General features: G+C 51.5%; 1 protein-coding gene across 5 annotated transcripts in view; it reads right to left on the reverse strand.

The window, feature by feature from the left end:
- Window positions 1-26,652, reverse strand: part of HSPG2 (heparan sulfate proteoglycan 2) — a 237,714-nt gene that overhangs the window by 52,155 nt on the left and 158,907 nt on the right. For 2 of the 5 annotated variants that reach the window (XM_077260474.1, XM_077260475.1), the window contains 9 exons: window positions 21,801-21,860; window positions 20,982-21,104; window positions 20,753-20,905; window positions 19,199-19,341; window positions 18,896-18,973; window positions 14,106-14,241; window positions 3,607-3,758; window positions 3,193-3,322; window positions 84-235 (listed from right to left, as the gene is read on the reverse strand). In XM_077260474.1, coding sequence (XP_077116589.1) covers window positions 84-235; window positions 3,193-3,322; window positions 3,607-3,758; window positions 14,106-14,241; window positions 18,896-18,973; window positions 19,199-19,341; window positions 20,753-20,905; window positions 20,982-21,104; window positions 21,801-21,860 — 1,127 coding nt within the window. The remainder of the gene's footprint in view (window positions 1-83; window positions 236-3,192; window positions 3,323-3,606; window positions 3,759-14,105; window positions 14,242-18,895; window positions 18,974-19,198; window positions 19,342-20,752; window positions 20,906-20,981; window positions 21,105-21,800; window positions 21,861-26,652) is intronic. The other 3 variants (XM_077260476.1, XM_077260477.1, XM_077260478.1) reach the window with 3 other exon arrangements.

The following is a 26,652-nucleotide window of genomic DNA, read 5'->3' on the forward strand; positions in this document are numbered from 1 at the left end:
GATGAAGAGTTGGCTCATAGTATGGACTGATACTGCCACATGAACACTTTCCAGAATAAACTAGTGCCCCGCTCATGGGTTACCTGATGGTTCGGTGAGAGAGGCATTCCCGGACGGTACCAAGTGACCTCCGCCCTGGGATAAGCGGCCACCTGGCAGTCCAGCTCCAGAGTCTGCCCCTCAACCAAGGAGCCTGAAGACGACTCAATCCTAAGAACAGGAACCTTTTCCGATGCTGAGAGAGAAGACACATTGCCGAAAACTGTCCTCACAACAGGATACAGAAAAATAAAATGGAGCCAAGACAGAGGGGACAGCGGAAAATTTAGGGCAGACGTGCCAAGGAAACAAACAAGTGGGCCAAAGAGAAGGAGCAAAAAAGGAGAAGGACAATAATAACTTTGGAGGACCCAGGACAAGAAAAAATAAAAGACATGGAGAATTAGTGGCTCCACTTCCATGAAAGACCATTAGAAGAATAAGCATCCACTATGTGTGATGAGCAGGCAATGACACCAGATCACCCAACTGTTAGGGTCCAGGCCCCCCAAAAAGCTGAGAATGGATGACCAGTCTGTTCATAGACTTCTGTCTTCAAATTCTTCTACAATTAGCCTCCAGAGCAGCAATCTGATGGAGGAGGCCAACATCAAGATAAAATGGAGACCAAGAACTCTCAAGAGCCCAGCCTACCCTGTCCACCATTGTCATGTGTATCTTCAATTACTGCTATAAGCAAACTTCTATAGATAGAGGTGATAATCTACTGCCATTTCTCCTAAGTGTGTGAGCTGATCACATAGAAATCTGGGACAAAGGAGAGAGGAGCGATCTGATGACAGCGAGGTCTGGGATAGAGGAGAGGAGCGATCTGATGACAGCGAGGTCTGAGATAGAGGAGAGGAGCGATCTGATGACAGCGAGGTCTGGGATAGATGAGAGGAGCGATCGGATGATAGCGATGTCTGGGATAGAGGAGAGGAGCTATCTGATGACAGTGAGGTCTGGGATAGAGGAGAGGAGCTATCTGATGACAGCGAGGTCTGGGATAGAGGAGAGGAGCTATCTGATGACAGCGAGGTCTGGGATAGAGGAGAGGAGCGATCTGATGACAGCGAGGTCTGGGATAGATGAGAGGAGCGATCTGATGACAGCGACGTCTGGGATAGATGAGAGAACTGATCTGATGGCAGCGAGGTCTGGGATAGATGAGAGGAGCGATATGATGGCAGCGAGGTCTGGGATTGATGAAAGGAGCGATCTGATGACAGCGAGGTGTGGGATAGAGGAGAGGAGCGATCTGATGACAGCGACGTCTGGGATAGATGAGAGAACCGATCTGATGGCAGCGAGGTCTGGGATAGATGAGAGGAGCGATATGATGGCAGCGAGGTCTGGGATTGATGAAAGGAGCGATCTGATGACAGCGAGGTGTGGGATAGAGGAGAGGAGCGATCTGATGACAGCGACGTCTGGGATAGATGAGAGAACCGATCTGATGGCAGCGAGGTCTGGGATAGAGGAGAGGAGCGATCTGATGGCAGCGAGGTCTGGGATTGATGAGAGGAGCGATCTGATGACAGCGAGGTCTGGGATAGAGGAGAGGAGCAATCTGATGACAGTGAGGTCTGGGATAGAGGAGAGGAGTGATCTGATGGTAGCGAGGTCTGGGATAGAGGAGAGGAGCAATCTGATGACAGTGAGGTCTGGGATAGAGGAGAGGAGTGATCTGATGGTAGCGAGGTCTGGGATAGAGGAGAGGAGCGATCTGATGGCAGCGAGGTCAGGGATAGAGAAGAGGAGCGATCTGATGACAGCGACGTCTGGGATAGATGAGAGAACCGATCTGATGGCAGCGAGGTCTGGGATAGAGGAGAGGAGCGATCTGATGGCAGCGAGGTCTGGGATTGATGAGAGGAGCGATCTGATGACAGCGAGGTCTGGGATAGAGGAGAGGAGCAATCTGATGACAGTGAGGTCTGGGATAGAGGAGAGGAGTGATCTGATGGTAGCGAGGTCTGGGATAGAGGAGAGGAGCAATCTGATGACAGTGAGGTCTGGGATAGAGGAGAGGAGCGATCTGATGGCAGCGAGGTCAGGGATAGAGAAGAGGAGCGATCTGATGACAGCGACGTCTGGGATAGATGAGAGAACCGATCTGATGGCAGCGAGGTCTGGGATAGAGGAGAGGAGCGATCTGATGGCAGCGAGGTCTGGGATTGATGAGAGGAGCGATCTGATGACAGCGAGGTCTGGGATAGAGGAGAGGAGCAATCTGATGACAGTGAGGTCTGGGATAGAGGAGAGGAGTGATCTGATGGTAGCGAGGTCTGGGATAGAGGAGAGGAGCAATCTGATGACAGTGAGGTCTGGGATAGAGGAGAGGAGTGATCTGATGGTAGCGAGGTCTGGGATAGAGGAGAGGAGCGATCTGATGGCAGCGAGGTCAGGGATAGAGAAGAGGAGCGATCTGATGACAGCGACGTCTGGGATAGATGAGAGAACCGATCTGATGGCAGCGAGGTCTGGGATAGAGGAGAGGAGCGATCTGATGGCAGCGAGGTCTGGGATTGATGAGAGGAGCGATCTGATGACAGCGAGGTCTGGGATAGATGAGAGGAGCGATCTGATGACCGTGAGGTCTGGGATAGAAGAGAGGAGCGATCTGATGACAGCGAGGTCAGGGATAGAGAAGAGGAGCGATCTGATGACAGCGACGTCTGGGATAGATGAGAGAACCGATCTGATGGCAGTGAGGTCTGGTATAGAGAAGAGGAGCAATCTGATGACAGCGAGGTCTGGGATTGATGAGAGGAGCGATCTGATGACAGCGAGGTCTGGGATAGATGAGAGGAGCGATCTGATGACCGTGAGGTCTGGGATAGAAGAGAGGAGCGTTCTGATGACAGCGAGGTGTGGGATAAAGAAAGGAGCGATCTGATGACAGTGAGGTGTGGGATAAATAGAGGAGCGATCTGATGGCAGTGAGGTCTGCGATAGAGAGAAGCGATTTGATGACAGCGAGGTCTGCCTTAGAGGAGAGAAGCGACTTGATGACAGCGAGGTCTGCGATAGAGAAAAGCGATCTGACCACAGCAAGGAGAAGATGCAGTGTCCAGATAGAAGATGAAGAGTAGACATAGAGTGGAGTGACATGAGTGTCTCGGCGCAGGAGTCCTGCGTACAACTTACGGATGGGGAGGCTTTTGATTGTGATAATGATTGAAGCTTGTTGTGTTCCAGCGCCATTAGTCACCCGACAGATATACTCCCCAGAGTCGGATGATGAGGCTTGTAGTATGCGTAGGAGAGAGCCATGGACCTACAGAGGAAGATGGACCCTCATCATAAACCTTCAGTGTTAGAACATCTGATGTCTGCAGACGCCCCCGGGGAGGGTGGCTACACGGCCATAATGGTGGCTAGTAAACAACCACAAGTAGCCACATGGCGGAGCCCAAATCCAGCGGAGAGCAGACGAGAGCAGAGCGTCCACAGCAGGAGGACACAGAGTACCGTAATACTGACTGCGCCATTATATACACGTGTGATGGACACTCTGCAATGGGGATCACGCTCCGAAACCTGAGGGCATCAGTATCTTACCTGGTGATTGGGTGACAGCGGGCGGCCGGGCCGGTGCCATGTGACCGCAGCCTGTGGATAAGTGGCGACTACACAATTCAGCTCCACAGTCTGTCCCTCCAGCACGGTGTCTGCAGAAGGCTCAATCCTCAGGAGCGGAGCGGCAGGAGAAGCTGAGAGAGAAAAGTACAAGATTGTACACAGAAGTGCAGTGGATGAATGTACCTGAGAGCAGCATGGTGTTGGGGTGGAGACACCGATTCCAGCGATGTGTCACTTACTCAGCTGCAGTTATGATAAAATTCCTGTTTTCTGTGCTGTAGACCCACCATTGCTCTGTATAACCCCGCCCACAGCACTCTCTATAACCTGCCCACAGCACTCTGTATAACCCCGCCCACAGCACTCTGTATAACCCTAGTAAAAGCACTTTGTATAACCCCGCCCACAGCACTCTGTATAACTCCGCCCACAGCACTCTATAAAACCCCGCCCACAGCACTCTGTATAACCCCGCCCACAGCACTCTGTATAACCCTACTAAAAGCACTTTGTATAACCATGCACACAACACTCTGTATAACCCCGCCCAGAGACCTTCATACAACCCCGCCTACAGCACTCTGTATAACCCTACTAAAAGCACTTTGTATAACCATGCACACAACTGTTGTGAACTCTATTTCTGGGCTCCCTCTAGTGGTCACAAGCGGTACTGTGTAGTGTTGTCCTTCTGCAGGTTGGCTTCATCAGCTGGTTCGTTATCCTTGGTTGGTTTTCTATTTAGCCCACCTGGAGACTCAGTTCCTTGCCTGCTATCAATGTATTCAGTGCTCTTCAGATTCCTTGTGTCTACCTTGCTCCCAGTCTCTCCAAGACAAGCTAAGTTTTTGTTTGATCATTTTTTGATTATCAGTGTTCATTATGTTTTTAGTCCAGCTCGCTAAAATGTGATTTCTTCGCTTGCTGGTTGCTCTAGGGCAGAGGTCCCCAACCGCCGGTCCGCGGACCAGGACCGGGCCGTTGGGGTTTTTCAGCCGGTCCGCGGCGCCGCTGACAGCTACCGTATATACTCGAGTATAAGCCGAGATTTTCAGCCCAAATTTTTGGGCTGAAAGTGCCCCCTCGGCTTATACTCGAGTCACGGTCGGCGGTGGGGTCGGCGGGTGAGTGGGAGAGGGCGCTGAGGCATACTCACCTAGTCCCGGCGATCCTGACGCTCCCCCTGCCCGTCCCACGGTCTCCGGGTGCAGCAGCTCTTCCCCTGTACAGCGGTCACGTGGGACCGCTCATTAGAGAAATGAATAGGCTGCTCCACCTCCCATAGGGGCGGAGCCGCATAATTCATTTCTCTAATCAGGGGTAACGGTGACCGCTGATAGAGGAAGAGGCTGCGGCACCGAAGACCAGCTGTCCGGGGGAAGGAGCGGGACGCCGGGAGCAGGTAAGTATTACATAGTCACCTGTCCTCGTTCCACACGCCGGGCGCTGTCTCCATCTTCCCGGCGTCTCTCCTCACTGACTGTGCAGGTCAGAGGGCGCGATGACGCATATAGTGTGCGCGCCGCCCTCTGCCTGATCAGTCAGTGCGGAGAGACGCCGGGACCGGACGCTGAGGAGCTGCAAGCAAGAGAGGTGAGTATGTGTTTTATTATTTTTATTGCAGCAGCAGCACAGCTATGGGGCAATAATGGACGGTGCAGAGCACTATATGGCATAGCTATGGGGCAATAATAAACGGTGCAGAGCACTGTATGGCACAGCTATGGGGCAATAATGGTGCAGAGAACTGTATGGCACAGCTATGGGGCAATAATGGTGCAGAGCACTGTATGGCACAGCTATGGGGCAATAATGGTGCAGAGCACTGTATGGCACAGCTATGGGGCAATAATGGTGCAGAGCACTATATGGCACAGCTATGGGGCAATAATGGTGCAGAGCACTGTATGGCACAGCTATGGGGCAATAATGGTGCAGAGCACTATATGGCACAGCTATGGGGCAATAATGGTGCAGAGCACTGTATGGCACAGCTATGGGGCAATAATGGTGCAGAGCACTGTATGGCACAGCTATGGGGCAATAATGGTGCAGAGCACTGTATGGCACAGCTATGGGGCAATAATGGACGGTGCAGAGCACTATATGGCACAGCTATGGGGCAATAATAAACGATGCAGAGCACTGTATGGCACAGCTATGGGGCAATAATGGTGCAGAGAACTGTATGGCACAGCTATGGGGCAATAATGGTGCAGAGCACTGTATGGCACAGCTATGGGGCAATAATGGTGCAGAGCACTGTATGGCACAGCTATGGGGCAATAATGGTGCAGAGCACTATATGGCACAGCTATGGGGCAATAATGGTGCAGAGCACTGTATGGCACAGCTATGGGGCAATAATGGTGCAGAGCACTATATGGCACAGCTATGGGGCAATAATGGTGCAGAGCACTGTATGGCACAGCTATGGGGCAATAATGGTGCAGAGCACTGTATGGCACAGCTATGGGGCAATAATGGTGCAGAGCACTGTATGGCACAGCTATGGGGCAATAATGGTGCAGAGCACTATATGGCACAGCTATGGGGCAATAATGGTGCAGAGCACTATATGGCACAGCTATGGGGCAATAATGGTGCAGAGCACTGTATGGCACAGTTATGGGGCAATAATGGTGCAGAGCACTATATGGCACAGCTATGGGGCAATTATGAACGGTGCAGAGCACTATATGGCACAGCTATGGGGCAATAATGGACGGTGCAGAGCACTATATGGCACAGCTATGGGGCAATAATAAACGGTGCAGAGCACTGTATGGCACAGCTATGGGGCAATAATGGTGCAGAGCACTGTATGGCACAGCTATGGGGCAATAATGGTGCAGAGCACTATATGGCACAGCTATGGGGCAATAATGGTGCAGAGCACTGTATGGCACAGCTATGGGGCAATAATGGTGCAGAGCACTATATGGCACAGCTATGGGGCAATAATGGTGCAGAGCACTGTATGGCACAGCTATGGGGCAATAATGGTGCAGAGCACTGTATGGCACAGCTATGGGGCAATAATGGTGCAGAGCACTGTATGGCACAGCTATGGGGCAATAATGGTGCAGAGCACTATATGGCACAGCTATGGGGCAATAATGGTGCAGAGCACTGTATGGCACAGCTATGGGGCAATAATGGTGCAGAGCACTATATGGCACAGCTATGGGGCAATTATGAACGGTGCAGAGCACTATATGGCACAGCTATGGGGCAATAATAGATGGTGCAGAGCACTATATGGCACAGCTATGGGGCAATAATAAACGGTGCAGAGCACTGTATGGCACAGCTATGGGGCAATAATGGTGCAGAGCACTGTATGGCACAGCTATGGGGCAATAATGGTGCAGAGCACTATATGGCACAGCTATGGGGCAATAATGGTGCAGAGCACTGTATGGCACAGCTATGGGGCAATAATGGTGCAGAGCACTATATGGCAGAGCTATGGTGCAATAATGGTGCAGAGCACTGTATGGCACAGCTATGGGGCAATAATGGTGCAGAGCACTGTATGGCACAGTTATGGGGCACTAATGGTGCAGAGCACTGTATGGCACAGCTATGGGGCAATAATGGTGCAGAGCACTATATGGCACAGCTATGGGGCAATAATGGTGCAGAGCACTGTATGGCACAGCTATGGGGCAATAATGGTGCAGAGCACTATATGGCACAGCTATGGGGCAATTATGAACGGTGCAGAGCACTATATGGCACAGCTATGGGGCAATTATGAACGGTGCAGAGCACTGTATGGCACAGCTATGGGGCAATAATAAACGGTGCAGAGCACTGTATGGCACAGCTATGGGGCAATAATGGTGCAGAGCACCAGGGAAACAAGCATGGTGCTCCCACTCATTCTGAACCTATGGTAAGTTGAATCACATTCTCATTATAAATGTCATAATTATATGATAAGTATGCACTAAGCTCCATCCCTCCATAACCCCACCCCCATATGACCAAAGCCCCGCCCCTGCCCCACCCCCACCGGGCCATGGAAAACTGGTCTTGCTTAAAGCCGGTCCCTGGTGCAAAAAAGGTTGGGGACCTCTGGGGACTGAGTTTCTCCCCCCACACCGTTAGTTGGTGTGGGGGTTCTTGAAATCTCAGAGTGGATATTTTGTAAGGGTTTTTTACTGACCGCATAGATTCCCTTTTCTATTTTCTGCTATCTAGTATTAGTGGGCCTCATTTGCTGAATCTGCTTTCACCCCTGTGTATGTGCCTTCCTCTTACCTCACCGTTATTATTTGTTGGGGGCTTCTATATCTTTGGGGATTATTTCTCTGGAGGCAAGAGGTCTTTCTTTCTCTCTAGGGGTAGTTAGTTCCTTAGGCTGGCTCGAGACGTCTAGGAATTCAGGCACGTTCACCGGCTACTTCTAGTGTGTTTGGATAGGTTCAGATTTGTGGTCAGTCCAGTTTGCCACCTCCCTAGAGCTTGTCCTATGTTTGTTACTTAGCTGGAGCTATTTGTGATCCTCAACCACTAAGGATCATAACAGTATAGCAGGCCAAAAAGTGTTTAATGCATCGCAGAAGTGGGATAAAAAGAAGACCTGAATACAATTTTTTTTTTTTCCTCCTCCCGCTTTTCCTTTGCTGCAGTCTGTTTAGCTTCTTTCATCCCCTTGAACTCTGGGTGGTTTTGAGCTCAGCTGCAGACATGGATGTTCAGACTCTGACTTCTAGTGTGGATCATCTTGCTGCACGGGTGCAAAGTATTCAGGATTTTGTTATTCATAGCCCTATGTCAGAACCAAAGATACCCATTCCTGAGTTGTTTTCTGGAGATAGATCTAGGTTTCAGAATTTTAAGAATAATTGTAAGTTATTTCTATCTCTGAGACCTCGTTCCTCTGGTGATTCCGCTCGGCAAGTAAAGATTGTTATCTCCTTGTTACGTGGCGACCCTCAGGATTGGGCCTTCTCTCTGGCGCCAGGAGATCCTGCATTGCTTAATGTGGATGCGTTTTTTCTGGCTCTTGGACTGCTTTATGAGGAGCCTAATCTTGAGAATCAGGCAGAAAAAGCGTTGCTGGCCCTTTCTCAAGGGCAGGATGAAGCAGAGGTGTATTGTCAAAAATTTCGGAAATGGTCAGTGCTTACTCAATGGAATGAGTGTGCCCTGGCTGCAAATTTCAGAGAAGGTCTTTCTGAAGCCATTAAGGATGTTATGGTGGGGTTCCCCACCCCTACAAGTCTGAGTGATTCTATGGCTTTAGCCATTCAGGTTGATCGGCGTTTGCGGGAGCGCAGATCTGCTCATCCTTTGGCGGTATTTTCTGAACAGAGACCTGAGTCTATGCAATGTGATCGAACTCTGACCAGAATTGAGCGACAAAGTCATAGACGTCAAAATGGGTTGTGCTTTTACTGTGGTGATTCTGCTCATGTTATCTCAGCATGCTCTAAACGCTTAAAAAAGGTCGCTAAACCTGTCACCATTGGTACTATACAGCCTAAGTTTATTTTGTCTGTTACTTTGATTTGTTCTTTGTCGTCCTACTCGGTTATGGCCTTTGTGGATTCGGGTGCTGCCCTGAATCTGATGGATTTGTCATTTGCCAGGCGCTGTGGTTTTGTCCTGGAGCCTTTGGAATTTCCTATTCCTCTGAGGGGAATTGATGCTACGCCATTGGCTGAGAATAAACCTCAGTATTGGACGCAAATGACCATGTGCATGACTCCCGTTCATCAGGAGGTGATTCGCTTTCTTGTTCTGCATAATTTACATGATGTTGTCGTTTTGGGTCTGCCATGGTTGCAGGCTCATAATCCAGTTTTAGATTGGAAAGCTATGTCTGTGTCTAGTTGGGGTTGTCAGGGAATTCATGTCGATACTCCATTGGTGTCTATTGCGTCTTCCACTCCTTCTGAGGTCCCTGAGTTTTTGTCTGACTACCAGGATGTATTTGATGAGCCCAGGTCCAGTGCCCTGCCCCCTCATAGGGATTGTGACTGTGCTATAAATTTAATTCCTGGTAGTAAATTCCCTAAGGGACGACTTTTTAATTTGTCTATACCAGAGCATGCCGCGATGCGGAGTTATATAAAGGAGTCTTTGGAGAAGGGACATATCCGCCCATCCTCTTCCCCTCTTGGTGCAGGATTCTTTTTTGTGGCCAAGAAGGACGGTTCTTTGAGACCGTGTATAGATTATCACCTTCTGAATAAAATTACAGTCAAATTTCAGTATCCTTTGCCACTATTATCTGATTTGTTTGCTCGGATTAAGGGTGCCAGTTGGTTCACCAAGATAGATCTCCGTGGTGCGTATAATCTTGTGCGCATTAAGCAGGGAGATGAATGGAAAACAGCATTTAATACGCCCGAAGGCCATTTTGAGTACTTGGTGATGCCTTTTGGACTCTCTAATGCTCCTTCTGTGTTTCAGTCCTTCATGCATGACATTTTCCGTGAATATCTGGATAAATTTATGATTGTTTATCTGGATGACATTTTGGTCTTTTCTGATGATTGGGAGTCCCATGTGAAGCAGGTCAGGATGGTGTTTCAGGTCCTGCGTGCCAATGCTTTATTTGTGAAGGGCTCAAAATGCCTCTTCGGAGTACAGAAGGTCTCCTTTTTGGGTTTTATTTTTTCTCCTTCTGCTGTGGAGATGGACCCAGTCAAGGTCCAGGCTATTCATGACTGGACTCAGCCCACGTCTGTTAAGAGTCTTCAGAAGTTCTTGGGTTTTGCTAATTTTTACCGTCGTTTCATCGCTAATTTTTCTAGCGTGGTTAAACCTTTGACGGATTTGACCAGGAAGGGCTCTGATGTGACTAATTGGTCTCCTGCGGCCGTGGAGGCCTTTCGGGAGCTTAAGCACCGGTTTTCTTCAGCTCCAGTCTTATGTCAGCCAGATGTCTCTCTCCCCTTTCAGGTCGAGGTTGATGCTTCCGAGATTGGAGCAGGGGCTGTTTTGTCACAGAGAAGTTCTGAGGGCTCTGTGATGAAGCCGTGTGCTTTCTTTTCAAGAAAGTTTCCGCCTGCCGAGCGAAATTATGATGTTGGTAATCGGGAGTTGTTGGCTATGAAGTGGGCATTTGAGGAGTGGCGTCATTGGCTCGAGGGAGCTAGACATCGTGTGGTGGTCCTGACTGATCACAAAAATCTGATTTACCTCGAGTCGGCCAAGCGCCTTAATCCTAGACAGGCTCGTTGGTCGTTGTTTTTCTCCCGTTTCAACTTCGTGGTCTCATACCTGCCTGGTTCGAAGAACGTGAAAGCTGATGCACTTTCTAGGAGCTTTGTGCCTGACTCTCCGGGAGTTTCTGAGCCGGCTGGTATTCTTAGAGAGGGAGTGATTTTGTTTGCCATTTCTCCAGATTTGCGACGAGTGCTGCAGAAATTTCAGGCGGATAGACCTGTCCGTTGTCCACCAGAGAGACTGTTTGTCCCGGATAGATGGACCAGCAGAGTTATTTCCGAGGTTCATTCTTCGGTGTTGGCGGGTCATCCTGGGATTTTTGGTACCAGAGATTTGGTGGCTAGGTCCTTCTGGTGGCCTTCCTTGTCGCGGGATGTGCGTTCCTTTGTGCAGTCTTGTGGGATTTGTGCTGGGGCTAAGCCTTGCTGTTCTCGTGCCAGCGGGTTGCTTTTGCCTTTGCCTGTCCCGAAAAGGCCTTGGACGCACATCTCCATGGATTTTATTTCGGATCTGCCAGTATCTCAGAGAATGTTTGTCATCTGGGTGGTGTGTGATCGTTTTTCCAAGATGGTCCATTTGGTGCCCTTGCCTAAGCTGCCTTCCTCCTCCGATTTGGTTCCTCTATTTTTTCAGAATGTGGTTCGCTTGCACGGCATTCCTGAAAATATTGTGTCTGATAGAGGATCCCAGTTTGTGTCCAGGTTTTGGCGAACTTTTTGTGCTAAGATGGGCATTGATTTGTCTTTTTCGTCGGCCTTCCATCCTCAGACTAATGGCCAAACCGAGCGAACTAATCAGACGTTGGAGACTTATTTGAGATGTTTTGTTTCTGCTGATCAGGATGATTGGGTGACTTTTTTGCCATTGGCCGAGTTTGCCCTTAATAATCGGGCTAGTTCTGCTACCTTGGTTTCGCCTTTTTTCTGCAATTCTTGTTTCCATCCTCGTTTTTCCTCAGGTCAGTTTGAGTCTTCTGACTGTCCTGGGGTGGATTCTGTGGTGGATAGGTTGCAGCAGATTTGGAGCCATGTGGTGGACAATCTGAAATTGTCACAGGAGAGGGCTCAGCGCTTTGCCAACCGCCGCCGCGGTGTGGGTCCCCGACTTCGTGTTGGGGATTTGGTGTGGCTGTCTTCTCGGTATGTTCCTATGAAGGTCTCGTCTCCTAAGTTTAAGCCTCGCTTCATCGGTCCTTATAAGATCTTGGAAATCCTTAACCCGGTGTCTTTTCGTTTGGATCTCCCGGCATCGTTTGCCATCCATAATGTGTTCCATAGGTCTTTGTTGCGGAGGTATGTGGTACCTGTGGTTCCTTCTGTTGAGCCTCCTGCTCCGGTGCTGGTTGAGGGCGAATTGGAGTACGTGGTGGAGAAGATTTTGGATTCTCGTATCTCTAGACGGAGACTTCAGTATCTGGTTAAGTGGAAGGGCTATGGTCAGGAGGATAATTCCTGGGTTGTCGCCTCTGATGTTCATGCGGCCGATTTGGTTCGCGCCTTCCACGCAGCTCGTCCTGATTGCCCTGGGGGTCTTGATGAGGGTTCGGTGACCCCTCCTCAAGGGGGGGGTACTGTTGTGAACTCTATTTCTGGGCTCCCTCTAGTGGTCACAAGCGGTACTGTGTAGTGTTGTCCTTCTGCAGGTTGGCTTCATCAGCTGGTTCGTTATCCTTGGTTGGTTTTCTATTTATCCCACCTGGATACTCAGTTCCTTGCCTGCTATCAATGTATTCAGTGCTCTTCAGATTCCGTGTGTCTACCTTGCTCCCAGTCTCTCCAAGACAAGCTAAGTTTTTGTTTGATCATTTTTTGATTATCAGTGTTCATTATGTTTTTAGTCCAGCTCGCTAAAATGTGATTTCTTCGCTTGCTGGTTGCTCTAGGGGACTGAGTTTCTCCCCCCACACCGTTAGTTGGTGTGGGGGTTCTTGAAATCTCAGAGTGGATATTTTGTAAGGGTTTTTTACTGACCGCATAGATTCCCTTTTCTATTTTCTGCTATCTAGTATTAGTGGGCCTCATTTGCTGAATCTGCTTTCACCCCTGTGTATGTGCCTTCCTCTTACCTCACCGTTATTATTTGTTGGGGGCTTCTATATCTTTGGGGATTATTTCTCTGGAGGCAAGAGAGGTATTTCTTTCTCTCTAGGGGTAGTTAGTTCCTTAGGCTGGCTCGAGACGTCTAGGAATTCAGGCACGTTCACCGGCTACTTCTAGTGTGTTTGGTTAGGTTCAGATTTGCGGTCAGTCCAGCTTGCCACCTCCCTAGAGCTTGTCCTATGTTTGTTACTTAGCTGGAGTTATTTGTGATCCTCAACCACTAAGGATCATAACACACAACACTCTGTATAACCCCACCCAGAGACCTTCATATAACCCCGCCCACAGCACTCTGTATAACCCCGCCCACAGCACTCTGTATAACCCTACTAAAAGCACTTTGTATAACCATGCACACAGCACTCTGTATAAACCCGCCCACAGCACTCTGTATAACCCTACTAAAAGCACTTTGTATAACCATGCACACAACACTCTGTATAACCCCGCCCAGAGACCTTCATATAACTCCGCCCACAACACTCTGTATAACCCCGCCCACAGCACTCTGTATAACCCTACTAAAAGCACTTTGTATAACCATGCACACAGCACTCTGTATAACCCTACTAAAAGCACTCTGTATAACCCTGCCCACAGCACTCTGTATAACCCTACCCACAGCACTCTGTATAACCCCGCCCACAGCACCCTATATAACCCCGCCCACAGCACTCTGTATAACCCTACCCACAGCACTCTGTATAACCCCGCCCACAACACTCTGAATGACCCCACCCACAGCACTCTGTATAACCCCGACCACAGCACTCTGTATAACCCCACCCACAGCACTCTGTATAACTCCGTCCACAGCACTCTGTATAACCCTACCCACAGCACTCTGTATAACCCGCCCACAGCACTCTGTATAATCCCACCCACAGCACTCTGTATAACCCCGACCACAGCACTCTGTATAACCCCACCCACAGCACTCTGTATAACTCCGCCCACAGCACTCTGTATAACCCTTCCCACAGCACTCTATAACCCCGCCCACAGAACTCTGTATAACCCCGCCCACAGCACTCTGTATAACCCCGCCCAGAGACCTTCATATAACCCCGCCCAGAGTGCTGTGTAAGCTCTCAGATCCGGTGGCATTAACCTGCTGATGGATTCCCTTTAACCCTCAGGCTGCATTCCTATTTGCAAACAGTGGGGGCGATCTCGTCTTTGGGCACCCACCTGGCACCACGACCACTTCTATCTGCTTGTGAGTGGACCCCGCAGAGTTGGTGCCGACGCACAGATATGTCCCAGCGTCTGCTACTGTGACCGATGGGATCAGAAGAGTGGCGATATCTGTCCTCTCTGTACGAGCCTGAAAACACACAGACACCAGGGGTAAGCTCCCATCGTGGACCCCCGGCCTCTGCTCATAGGGAGGTCAGTGCTTGCTTGGCAACATGACAGAAGCTCGGCCCCGTACAAGATCCCCGGGCGGTGAGGGGCTCTACAGACTATATGGCTATCTGAGCTCCGTATACTCCGTATACACGTGCACTACATGTATCAGCTCCAGGATCCCGCACGTCACCAGAAGCTCACACACTGCCTCCATCCTCAGTGACCTGCCGGCTTACTGACCAGTAGCTCTGTGGATAATGGGGCCGTGTGCAGGCCTGGCTATGGCTCCTGCAAGAGTCATCCCACAGCCGAATGGGGAGGACACAAGGGTCTCCTAATGACACTCACTGACCAAGGGGTAGAGAGCAGTGGAAGGAAAAGGATGGGGAGCCGGTACTGCAAGGGATGGGGAGCTGCAAGGGACGGAGAGCAGATACTGCAAAGGATGGGGAGGCGGCACTGCAAGGGAAGGGGAGCTGCAAGGGATGGGGAGCCAGTACTGCAAGGGATGGGGAGCCGGTACTGCAAGGGACGGAGAGCCGATACTGCAAAGGACGGGGAGCTGCAAGGGACGGGGAACAGCAAGGGATGGGGAGCTGCAAGGGATGGGGAGCCGGTACTGCAAGGGAAGGGGAGCTGCAAGGGTCAGGGAGCTGCAAGGGATGGGGAGCAGGTACTGCAAGGGACAGGGAGCTGCAAGGGATGGGGAACTGCAAAGGACGGCGTGCTGCAAGGGATGGGGAGCCAGTACTGCAAGGGAAGGGGAGCTGCAAGGGACAGGGAGCTGCAAGGGATGGGGAGCTGCAAGGGACGGGGAGCTGCAAGGGATGAGGAGCTGCAAGGGATGGGGAGCTGCAAGGGATGAGGAGCTGCAAGGGATGGGGAGCTGCAAGGGACAGGGAGCTGCAAGGGATGGGGAGCCGGTACTGCAAGGGAAGGGGAGCTGCAAAGGACAGGGAGCTGCAAGGGATGGGGAGCTGCCAGGGATGGGGAGCTGCAAGGAATGGGGAGCTGCAAAGGACGGGGAGCAGGTACTGCAATGGATGCGGAGCAGGTACTGCAAGGGACGGGGAGCTGCAAAAGATGGGGAGCCAGTACTGCAAGGGACGGGGAGCTGCAAGGGATGGGGAGCCGGTACTGCAAGGGACAGGGAGCTGCAAGGGATAGGGAGCTGCAAAGGATGGGGAGCAGGTACTGCAAGGAATGGGGAGCTGCAAGGGATGGGGAGCAGGTACTGCAAAGGACGGGGAGATGCAAGGGACGGGGAGCTGCAAGGGACAGGGAGCTGCAAAGGAAGGGGGAGCCGGTACTGCAAGGGACGGGGAGCTGCAAAGGACGGAGAGACGGTACTGCAAGGGACAGGGAGCTGCAAGGGATGGGGAGCCGGTACTGCAAGGGACGGGGAGCTGCAAAGGATGGGGAGCTGCAAAGGACGGGGAGCAGGAACTGCAAGGAATGTGGAGCTGCAAGGGACAGGGAGCTGCAAAGGACGGGGAGCTGCAAGGGACAGGGAGCTGCAAAGGACGGGGAGCCGGTACTGCAAGGGACGGGGAGCTGCACGGGATGGGAAGCCGGTACTGCAAGGGACGGGGAGCTGCAAAGGATGGGGAGCCGGTACTGCAAGGGACGGGGAGCTGTAAGGGATGGGGAGCTGGTACTGCAAGGGACGGGGAGCAGGTACTGCAAGTGACAGGGAGCTGCAAGGGACATAGAGCTGCAAGGGACGGGGAGCCGGTACTGTAAGGGACGGGGAGCTGCAAGGGACGGGGAGCCGGTACTGCAAGGGACGGGGAGCCGGTACTGCAAGGGATGGGGAGCTGGTACTGCAAGGAATGGGCAGCTGCAAGGAATGGGGAGCCGGTACTGCAAGGGACGGGGAGCTGCAAGGGACGGGGAGCTGCAAGGGACGGGGAGCCGGTACTGCAAGGGACGGGGAGCTGCAAGGGATGGGGAGCCGGTACTGCAAGGGACGGGGAACTGCAAGGGATGGGGAGCTGCAAGGGATGGGGAGCCGGTACTGCAAGGGACGGGGAGCTTGCAAGGGACGGGGTGCTGCATGGGATGGGAAGCTGGTACTGCAAGGGACGGGGAGCTGCAAAGGATGGGGAGCTGCAAAGGATGGGGAGCCGATACTGCAAGGGACAGGGAGCTGCAAGGGACGGGGAGCCGGTACTTCAAGGGAAGAGGAGCCGGTACTTCAAGGGAAGGGAAGCCGGTACTTCAAGGGACGGGGAGCCGCTACTGCAAGAAACAGGGAGCCGATGCTTTAAGGAATGCGGAGCTAAAAGTGCGGGAAACAGGAAGCCGCTAGTGTTGGTCACTAGAATATGTAGAATGATACATAAAGTCGTTATGGGGCATCACTCGTGTCCGGGGCAGTGTACAGTGATGTAGGGTAACACATGGAGTCGTGATTGGGACATCACTCGTGTCCGGGGTAATGTACAGTGATGTAGGGTCAGACATGGAGTCGTGATTGGGACATCGCTCGTGTCCGGGGTAATTTACAGTGATGTAGGGCAGGGGTGTCAAACTGCATTCCTCGAGGGCCTCAAACCATGCGTGTTTTCAAGATTTCCTTCTCATTGCACAAGGTGCTAGAATCATTCTGTGCAGGTGATTAAATGATCACCTGTGCAATACAATGAAATCCTGAAAACATGACCTGTTTGCAGCCCTTGAGGAATGCAGTTTGACACCCCTGATGTAGGGTCAGACATGGAGTCGTTATGGGACATCTCTCATGTCCGGGGCAGTGTACAGTGATGAAAGGTCACAAATGGAGTCATTATGGGGATCACTTGTGTCCGGGGCAGTGTAAAGTGATGTAGGGTCAGACATGGAGTCGTGATTGGGACATCGCTCGTGTCGGGGGCAGTGTACAGTGATGTAGGGTCAGACATGGAGTCATTATGGGGATCACTCGTGTCCGGGGCAGTGTACAGTGAAGTGATGTAGGGTCAGACATGGAGTTATTATGTGACATCTCTCATGTCCGGGGCAGTGTACAGTGATGAAAGGTCACAAATGGAGTCATTATGGGGATCACTTGTGTCCGGGGCAGTGTAAAGTGATGTAGGGTCAGACATGGAGTCGTGATTGGGACATCGCTTGTGTCCAGGGCAGTGTACAGTGATGTATGGTCAGACATGGAGTCATTATGGGGATCACTCGTGTCCGGGGCAGTGTACAGTGATGTAGGGTCAGACATGGAGTCGTTATTGGACATCGCTCGTGTCTGGGGCAGTGTACAGTGATGTAGGGTCAGACATGGAGTCATTATGTGACATCGCTCGTGTCCGGGGCAGTGTACAGTGATGTATGGTCAAACATGGAGTCATTATGGGGATCACTCGTGTCCGGGGCAGTGTACAGTGATGTAGAGTCAGACATGGAGTCGTTATTGGACATCGCTCGTGTCTGGGGCAGTGTACAGTGATGTAGGGTCAGACATGGAGTCATTATGGGGATCACTCGTGTCCGGGGCAGTGTACAGTGATGTAGGGTCAGACATGGAGTCGTGATTGGGACATCGCTCTTGTCCGGGGCAGTGTACAGTGATGTAGGGTCAGACATGGAGTCGTGATTGGGACATCCCTCGAGTCTGGGGCAGTGTACAGTGATGTAGGGTCAGACATGGAGTCATTATGAGGATCACTCGTGTCCGGGGCAGTGTACAGTGATGTAGGGTCAGACATGGAGTCGTGATTGGGACATCGCTCTTGTCCGGGACAGTGTACAGTGATGTAGGGTCAGACATGGAGTCGTTAGGTGGCATCGATTGTGTCCAGGGCAGTGTACCGTGATATAAGGTCAGACATGGAGTCGTAATGGGACATCACCCGTGTCCAGGCAGTGTACAGTAATGTAGGGTCACACATGGAGTTCTGATTGGGACATTCCTCATGTCCAGGGCAGTGTACAGTGATGTATGGTCACACATGGAGTCGTTATGGGACATCGCTTGTGTCCAGGGCAGTGTACAGTGATGTAGGGTCAGACATGGAGTTGTTATGGAGCATAGCTCGTGTCCGGGGCAGTGTACAGTGATGTATGGTCACACATGGAGTCGTTATGGGACATCGCTTGTGTCCACGGCAGTGTACAGTGATGTAGGGTCAGACATGGAGTTGTTATGGAGCATAGCTCGTGTCCGGGGCAGTGTACAGTGATGTAAGGTCACACATGGAGTCCTTATGGGACATCGCTTGTGTCCAGGGCAGTGTACAGTGATGTAGGGTCAGACATGGGAGTCGTGATTGGGACATTGCTCATGTTCGGGGCAGTGTACAGTGATGTAAGGTCACACATGGAATTTTTATGTGGTATCGCCCGTGTCCAGGGCAGTGTACAGTGATGTAAGGTCAGACATAGAGTCGTAATGGGACATCGCCCGTGTCCGGGGCAGTGTACTGTGATGTAGGGTCACACATGGAGTTGTTATGTGGCATCGCTCGTGTCCAGGGCAGTGTACAGTGATGTAAGGTCAGACATAGAGTCGTAATGGGACATCGCCCGTGTCCGGGGCAGTGTACTGTGATGTAAGGTCAGACATGGAGTCGTAATGGGACATCGCTCGTGTCCTGGCTGCATCTATGTCTTTGGCTTCATAGAGTAATATATGATACCTGCAACTCCTGAATCCGTCTCAGGATAGCTTCCAGGCTGCTGGTTCGAAAGTGAAGGAAGCCAAGAGAGGTGAGGGCCTGAGCAGACGGACGGGCCGAGAGAGAGAGAGAGAGACAGGAGTGAAAGAAAGTGAAAGGGAGGAAACCATAGGGAACAATGCTTAGCATGCTAGAAACCAGAGGCGGCAGGACGGAAACCTTGTAGACTGTGCGACGGCCGCAGGTCCTGATTCTCTAAAGTGTCACCAGATTCTGCAGTAGGTCGCATCCTTTTAGCATATAGAGACTTGCAACTCATCTCACCTTAGGGGGAAGGATACCATGTTGCTTTCTCCAGGAGATGGTTGGAGTGGGGCTTCCGAGCGCTCTGCAGTACAGCCGAGCCGTGTCACCTTCTCTGACCTCTGTGAATTCGGGGCTCACCTGGACATCAGGCAGATTTCCACCTGTGAGTAGCCGAGATGTCATTACCTTTCCCATCAGATTCAGTGCAAGTTGTGTGCTCAAAAAATGGATCCAAAAAAGCCACAGCCTGCATCTAAACTGAAACAGGACCTATCAACTCCAGGAAACATAAAGCCAAAGGAGAGCAAATTGTAAGAATAGTCTCAATACGTAATTAAAGGGGATATCCGGGACTTTAAAAAAGATGGCACATAGTTGCCAACAGAGGCAACCTACCTGTCCTTCAAACCGCACATCCAAGCTCTTTCCACCTCCTGTCGCATCCAGCTCAAAAATATTTCCAGACTCCGTCCTTTCCTCAACCCTCACTCTACCAAAATGCTTGTGCATGCCCTAATTATCTCCCGCCTCGGCTACTGCAACATCCTCCTCTGTGGCCTCCCTGCTAACACTCTCACACCCCTCCAGTCCGTACTTAACTCTGCTGCCTGACTAATTAATCTCTCTTGTGACTACACTCCTGCTTCCCCTCTTTGCAAATCCCTTCACTGGCTCCCAATTTCCCAGCATATCCAGTTTAAACTACTAACGCTGACGTACAAAGCCATCCATAACCTTTCTCCTGCGTATATTTCCAAACTAATCTCTCAATATCTTCCCTCACGTAATCTCCGGTCCTCCCAAGACCTCCTTCTCTCCTCCACGCTTATTCGCTCCTCACCGAACCGCCTCCAAGACTTCTCCCGAATATCCCCCATCCTCTGGAATTCTGTGCCCCAACACATCCGGTTATCCACCACATTTGGATCCTTCAAAAGAAACCTGAAAACCCATCTCTTTAAAGAAACTTACAGCCTGTAAAGACCACAAGGCCACCTCAACACCATTGGAGCTACCGCAACCCTCGACCTACTGTCTCCTTCCCCATAATCCTGTAGAAGGTAAGCCGCAAGGGCAGGGCCCTCTTCCGTCTGTATCAGTCTGTCATTGTTAGTTTGTTTACCGTAAGCGATATCTGTAATTTGTATGTAACCCCTTCTCATGTACAGCACCATAGAATTAATGGTGCTATATAAATAATAATAATAATTAAGTCTCCCATTGTTTGCTATGGACCTGCAAGTCAACGAAATGGCAAAATAGGCGAGATCCTGCCCAATCTGAGCATACGCTCTGCTATACCATTCAGATGCTGGATAGAGACAGTCGGTATCTTCCAGAGACAATTTTGCGCTCGCAGGGTGAAATCCTCTAATTTGCTCATAACGTTTACTTGAGGAAGTCTTAGAATTTCTTCTATTGTCAGTTTTTAGGTTTTTCTCCTAACTGGTAGATCCTCCTTGTTCCCGACACCTTTGGCTTGCAGGAGGCCCTTCACCGCTCCATGACAAATAGGCCGGACGTTGGCGCTTAGCACGTCCATAGCAGACACACAGCAGAAGTCATACTCACTATGAACCCGCAGATCAGCCACGGCCACGTGCTGCCCAAAACTGTTGTGCACCCGGCAGGTGTAGTGGCCCTCATCGGAGAGCTGGGTGGATGAGAAGCGTAGGACACCTTGATGGACACTGGCTCTGGATGAGATGCCTCCATTCTGACCACCTGCAGGGGGCGCAGCACACACAGTGAGCTCCCCATGAGCTGCATCTCCCCTCATCCGCTCGCTGCGCCTACTCACCAGTCCATTCCACGGTGGGTGTCGGGTTCCCAGTTGCTGTGCAGCGGAACTCTGCCGGATGACCCTTCTGGACACTCAGCTGCCGGGGCTCAATGACCGCAACTGGAGGGAGGCCTGCGCCCGCTACAATGTGGTGGAGAACAGGTTACACAAGAGCGTGCAGGTGTCTCACCCGGAGGAGTCCGGAGAAGCTCAATCTACACACGGCTGCAATCTCCTAGAGGGCAGCATATGGGAACAAGCTGTGGCCCCCAGGCCATGTCAGCAAGGACATCGTACTACAATGTAACTGTACCCCCAAACATCTCCAGTCACATCCAGAGCTGCAATCATAATTCTGTTGACCAGCTTAGAACCTATAGCATTACATAGTCCAGAACACCAGATTCAGTGGGGTACGGCTTCTCCTTGTAGAGACCGCCAACAGGAGAGGGGAGTCCTCCTGATCAGGGGATGACTTTCCTCCAGAAGGACCACACACCGAGATCCAGAGCCGCTGCATCCCCTAGGTGGCACCAGAGAGGGGGCTGTACACTTAGCCAGCAGATGTGAGGCGCAGCTTCGGAGGAGACTGGAGCACAAGGCTCAGTGGTCTGTGCACAGGGCTCTTGTATCATGTGTTACATATATGTCCATCTGCTCTGGCCATGAGGATGAAGAAGGCAATGTATGGTATGAAGCGCAGGGGTTAGCATGAAAGGCGCTGAGCTCACCACAGATCCTGCGCCTGGCACATGGAGATAGGGGGTGGTGGAGCCGGCGGTGTGGTTTGGCATGCAGCAGATGCTCAACGGGCAAGACCACTCCATGCCAACTTACATGGTCTGTGTCCTTCAATGGTCTCGTAGGGTCCATAGAACATCTGGGTGTGGGAGGTCTCTGTGGATAAAACAAGCTTTAGTTGGAGGAATAGTCTGCAGAGAAGGAAGAGTAGCATCTCTCCTCAGACCTCAGACCTCGGCTTATACTGAGATCCAAGCGCCACAGATGGAGCAGACTGCAGTGCAACAACGACCGTCTGGCAAACAGCCGCTCCCAAAGCCGGCCACCAGATCCAGAGCAGAGAAGGCCAGATCCATAGCAGAGCCGGCCACATTGAGAGCTGAGCTGGTCACATCCAGAGGAAAGATGGCCAGATCCAGAGCAGAGCCGGCCAGATCCAGAGCAGAGTCGGCCAGATCCAGAGCAGAGAGGGCTAGAACCAGAGCAGAGAAGGCCAGATCCATAGCAGAGAAGGCCAGATCCACAGCAGAGCCGGCCACATTGAGGGCAGAGCCGGCCAGATCAAGAGGAAAGACGGCCAGATCAAGAGGAAAGACGGCCAGATCCAGAGCAGAGACGGCCAGATCCAGAGCAGAGTCGGCCAGATGCAGAGAAGAGCACACCACCCCAGAGCCGAGCACACCGCCCCAAAGTAGAACCAGCCACAGCACAGCACGCATCCCGTGAGCAGAGCTGGCCAGATTGAGCGCAGAGTACACCGACCCAGATCAGAGTCGTCCAGAGCAGATCACAGCGCTTCAGAGCCGAGTCGGCCACATTGAGAACAGAGCACACAACAACAGAGCAGAGCCAGCCAAATCCAGAGCAGAGAACACCGCCCCAAAGCAGAGCACTCCGCCTCAGAGCAGAGTATACCCCTGACCTGCAAACATTAGACCCTGTTCTTGCACACATAGTATATCAGACTAATCTCACCTGTCCCTTTGTTCTTTTATTCAATCTGTCGGTACACACAAGGGTTGCATAGTTTCATATAATACATGGCACCGGGCCTGAGACCTCTACCACCAAAATACCTCCATCCAGGAGAAAAGGAGACCCCTAACCCCAAAACCCATCCATCCAGGAGAGAAGGAGACCCCACCAAAACCACTCCACCCAGGTGAGGAGACCTCCGTCAAAACCCCTCCATCCAGGAGAGGAGACCCCACCAAAACCCATCCATCCAGTAGAGGTGACCCCCACCAAAACCTCTCCACCCAGGAGAGAAGGACAGCACCAACAAGACCTATCTATTCAGGAGAGACATCTACCACCAAAACTCCTCCATCTAGGAGAGATAGACTCCCCTACCACCCAAATCCCTCCATTCAGTAGAGGAGACCCCCACCAAAACCGCACCACTCAGGAGAAGAGCCCCCCACCAAAAACCCCTCCATCCAGGAGAGAAAGAGAACCCCACCAGAACTCTTCCATCCAAGTGAGGAGACTCCAATCAAAACCCACTCCAAGGAAGAAACAGAGCCCCACCAAAACCCCTCCACCAAGGAGAGAAGGCGACCCCTACCAAAACCACTCCATGTAGGAAAGGAGACTCCCAGCAAAACCACTCCACCAAGGAGGGAAGACCCCCACCAAAATCCACCCATCCAGTAGAGAAGGAGGCCCCCACAAAAATCCATCCATCCAGGAGAGGAGGAAAACCAAAACCCCTCCATCAAGGAGACCACCACCAAAACTCCTTTACCAAGGAGAGCCCCACACAGACCCCTCCACACAGAAGAGAAGAAAAACCTCACCAAAACCCCACCACCCAATAGAGAAGGAGACCCACATGAAAACCCCTTCATTCAGGAAAGGAGACCCCACGCATACCTTTCCACACAGGAGAGGATATCCTCACCAAAACCCCTTGATCCAGGAGAAGACACTACAACCAACACCACTCCACCCAGGAGAGAAGACAACCCCTATCAAAACCCCTCCACCCAGGAGAGAAGAACTCCACCAAAACCCTTCTATCCAGGAGAGAAGGAGAACCCCACCAAAACCCCTCCATCCAGGAGAGAAGGAAACCTGCATTAAAACCCCTCCATCCAGGAGAGGATACACCCATCAAAACCTCTCCATCCTGGAGAAAATGATACCCCCAGCAAAACTCCTCGACCCATTAGAGAAGGACAGCACCAATACCCTTTTACCCAGAAGAGAAGAAGTACCTAACCAAAACTCCTCCACCAGGAGAAAAACAGACCCCCAACAAAACCCTTCCACCAAGTAGAGAAGGCAACCCCTACCAAAACTCCTCCATCTAGGAGGAGACCCCCCACCAAAACCTCTCAACCCAGTAGAGAAATAGACCTTCACCAAAACCCCTTTACCCAGAAGTGAAGTAGAACCCAACCAAAATTCCTCCATCCAGGAGAGGAGGAGACCCCCACCAAAAACTTCCATCCAGGAGAGAAGGAAAACAAAACAACTCCACCCAGGAGACGAGACCCCCCAAAAAAACATTCAACCCAAGAGAGGAGACCCCCAACAAAATCAATCCAACCAGGAGAGAAGGAGATCCCCGCCAAATCCCATCGATCAAAAAGAAAAGGAGACCCCCACCAAAACCCCTCCACATCCAGGAAAGGAGACCCCCACCAAAACCATTACACACAGGGGAAGAGATCCCCACTAAAACCCCTCGATTGAAAAGAGGAGAGCCCCACCAAAACACCCCTTCATCTAGTAGAGAGGGACACCCCTGCGAAAACCCATTCACCATGAAGAGCCCCACCAAATCCCTTCCATCCAGGAGAGAAGCAGATCCCCACCAAAACCCCTCCATCCAGGAGACCCCACCCAAACCTCTGCATCCAGGACAGAAGGAAACCCCCATCAAAACTCCTCCATCCAGGAAAGAAGTAGACCGCCACCAAAACCCCTGCATCGATGACAGAGGGAGACACCATCAAAACCCCTGCATCCAGAAAAGGAGACCCCATAAAAACCCCTTCAGACATGAGGAGATCCCCACCAAAACACCTCCATCTAGAAGGAGACCCTCACCAAAACACCTACACCCAAGAGACGAGACCCCCAACAAAATCAATCCATCCAGGAGAGAAGGAGATCCCCACCAAAACCCCTCCATCCAGAAGAGAAACAGACCCCACCAAAGCCCCTCCACGGAGGAGAGATTGAAACTCCACCAAAGCTACTCCTTCTAAGAGAGAAGGAGAGCCCCATCAATATCCCTCCATCCAAGAGAGGAGACTCCACCAAAACCCCTCTACCCAAGAGTGAAAGAGACCCTCACCAAAACCCCTCCACCCAGGAGAGAAGGAAAGATCCACCAAATCCCTTCCATCCAGGAGAGAAGGACACCCCCACCAACACCCCTTCCCCAAGGAAAGCCCTACCAAAACCCCTCCATTCAGGAGAAAAGCAGACCTCTATTAAAATCCCTCCATCCTGGAGACAAGCATACCCCCACCAAAACCCCTCAATCCAACAGTACCCCACCAAAAGCCGTCCACCCAGGAGAAGAGACACCCACCAAAACCCCCACACACAGAAGATAAGGAGACCTCCAACAAAACCCCTCCATCCAGGAGAGAAGTCACCCCACCAAACACCACCACACACGAGAGAAGGAGACCCAAGCCAAAACCCCTCCATCTAGGAGAGAAGGAAATCCCCACCAAAATCCCTCCATCCACAAAAGGAGATTCCCACCCAAACCAATCCATCCAGGAGAGGAGACCTTCACCCAGTACCCTCCACCCAGGAGCGAAAGAGAACCCCACCAAAACGCTTCCTTCCAGTAGAGGAGACTCCCACCAAAACCCCTCCACCCAGGAGACGTGACCCCCACCAAAACCCCTAAATCCCTCTATTCAGGAGGGAAAAGACACCCATCACTATCCCTCCAACCAGGAGAGGAGACCTCCACCAAAATTCCTCCCTCCAGGAGAGAAGAAGGCCCCCACCAAAAACTTTACATCTAGAAGAGAAACAGACCCCCACTAAAACCCCTTCACCAAGGAGAGAGGAGAATCCCACCATAACCATTCCATCCAGGAGAGGAGACCCCCACCAAAACCACTCCACTCTGGAGAGAAGGAGACCCTCACCAAAACCCCTCCATCCAAGGGAGAAAGAAACCCCCTCCAAAAACCCTCCATCCAATAAAGAAGCAGACCCCCACCAAAACCTATCCACACATGAGAGGAGATCCCCACCAAAATCCCTCCATCCAAGAGATAAGTGACAGCCACCAAAACCTCTGCATAAAGAAGAGAAACAAACTCCCATGAAAACCTCTCCACCAAGGAGAGAAGGAGAGTCCCACCAAAACCCCGAATAATCCCAGGAAATCCAAGGTTTCTTAAAACATTATTTATTTCTTCATATTAAAAACGGGTAACAAAAAAGGTCAGGCAGTTTGGATATACTCATGATTTTAAAAAAACAGGCATAGAAACCAACATGTTTCAACCCAGGCAAGTGTTAATCATGGTGTTGGCCCACCAAAACCTCTCCACTCAGGGAGAAGGAGATCCCCACCAAAACCCCTGCAGGAGAGAATGAGTCCCCCACAAAAACCCTTTCTTCTGAGAGAAGGAGAGATCTGATAAAACCTCTCCATAAAGGAGGAGACCCCACCTAAACCCTCCATCCAGTGGAGAAGCAGACACCCACCAAAACCCCTCCACCCAGGACAGAAGGCGACTCCCACCATAACACCCCCCGACAGGAGAGGAGAGACAGAACAAATCCCCTCCACCCAGGAGACAAGAAGTCACCCCACCAAACCCCATCACACAGGAGAAAAGGAAACCCCTCCATCTAGGAAAGAAGGAGTGCCCCACACCAAAACGTCTCCATCGGGGAGAAAAGGAGATTCTCATCCATACCACTCCATCCAGGAGAGAAGGAGATCTTCACCCAACACACT

The sequence above is a fragment of the Ranitomeya variabilis genome, chromosome 4 (assembly GCF_051348905.1).
Source record: "Ranitomeya variabilis isolate aRanVar5 chromosome 4, aRanVar5.hap1, whole genome shotgun sequence".
In the NCBI taxonomy this organism is placed as follows: Eukaryota; Metazoa; Chordata; class Amphibia; order Anura; family Dendrobatidae; genus Ranitomeya; species Ranitomeya variabilis.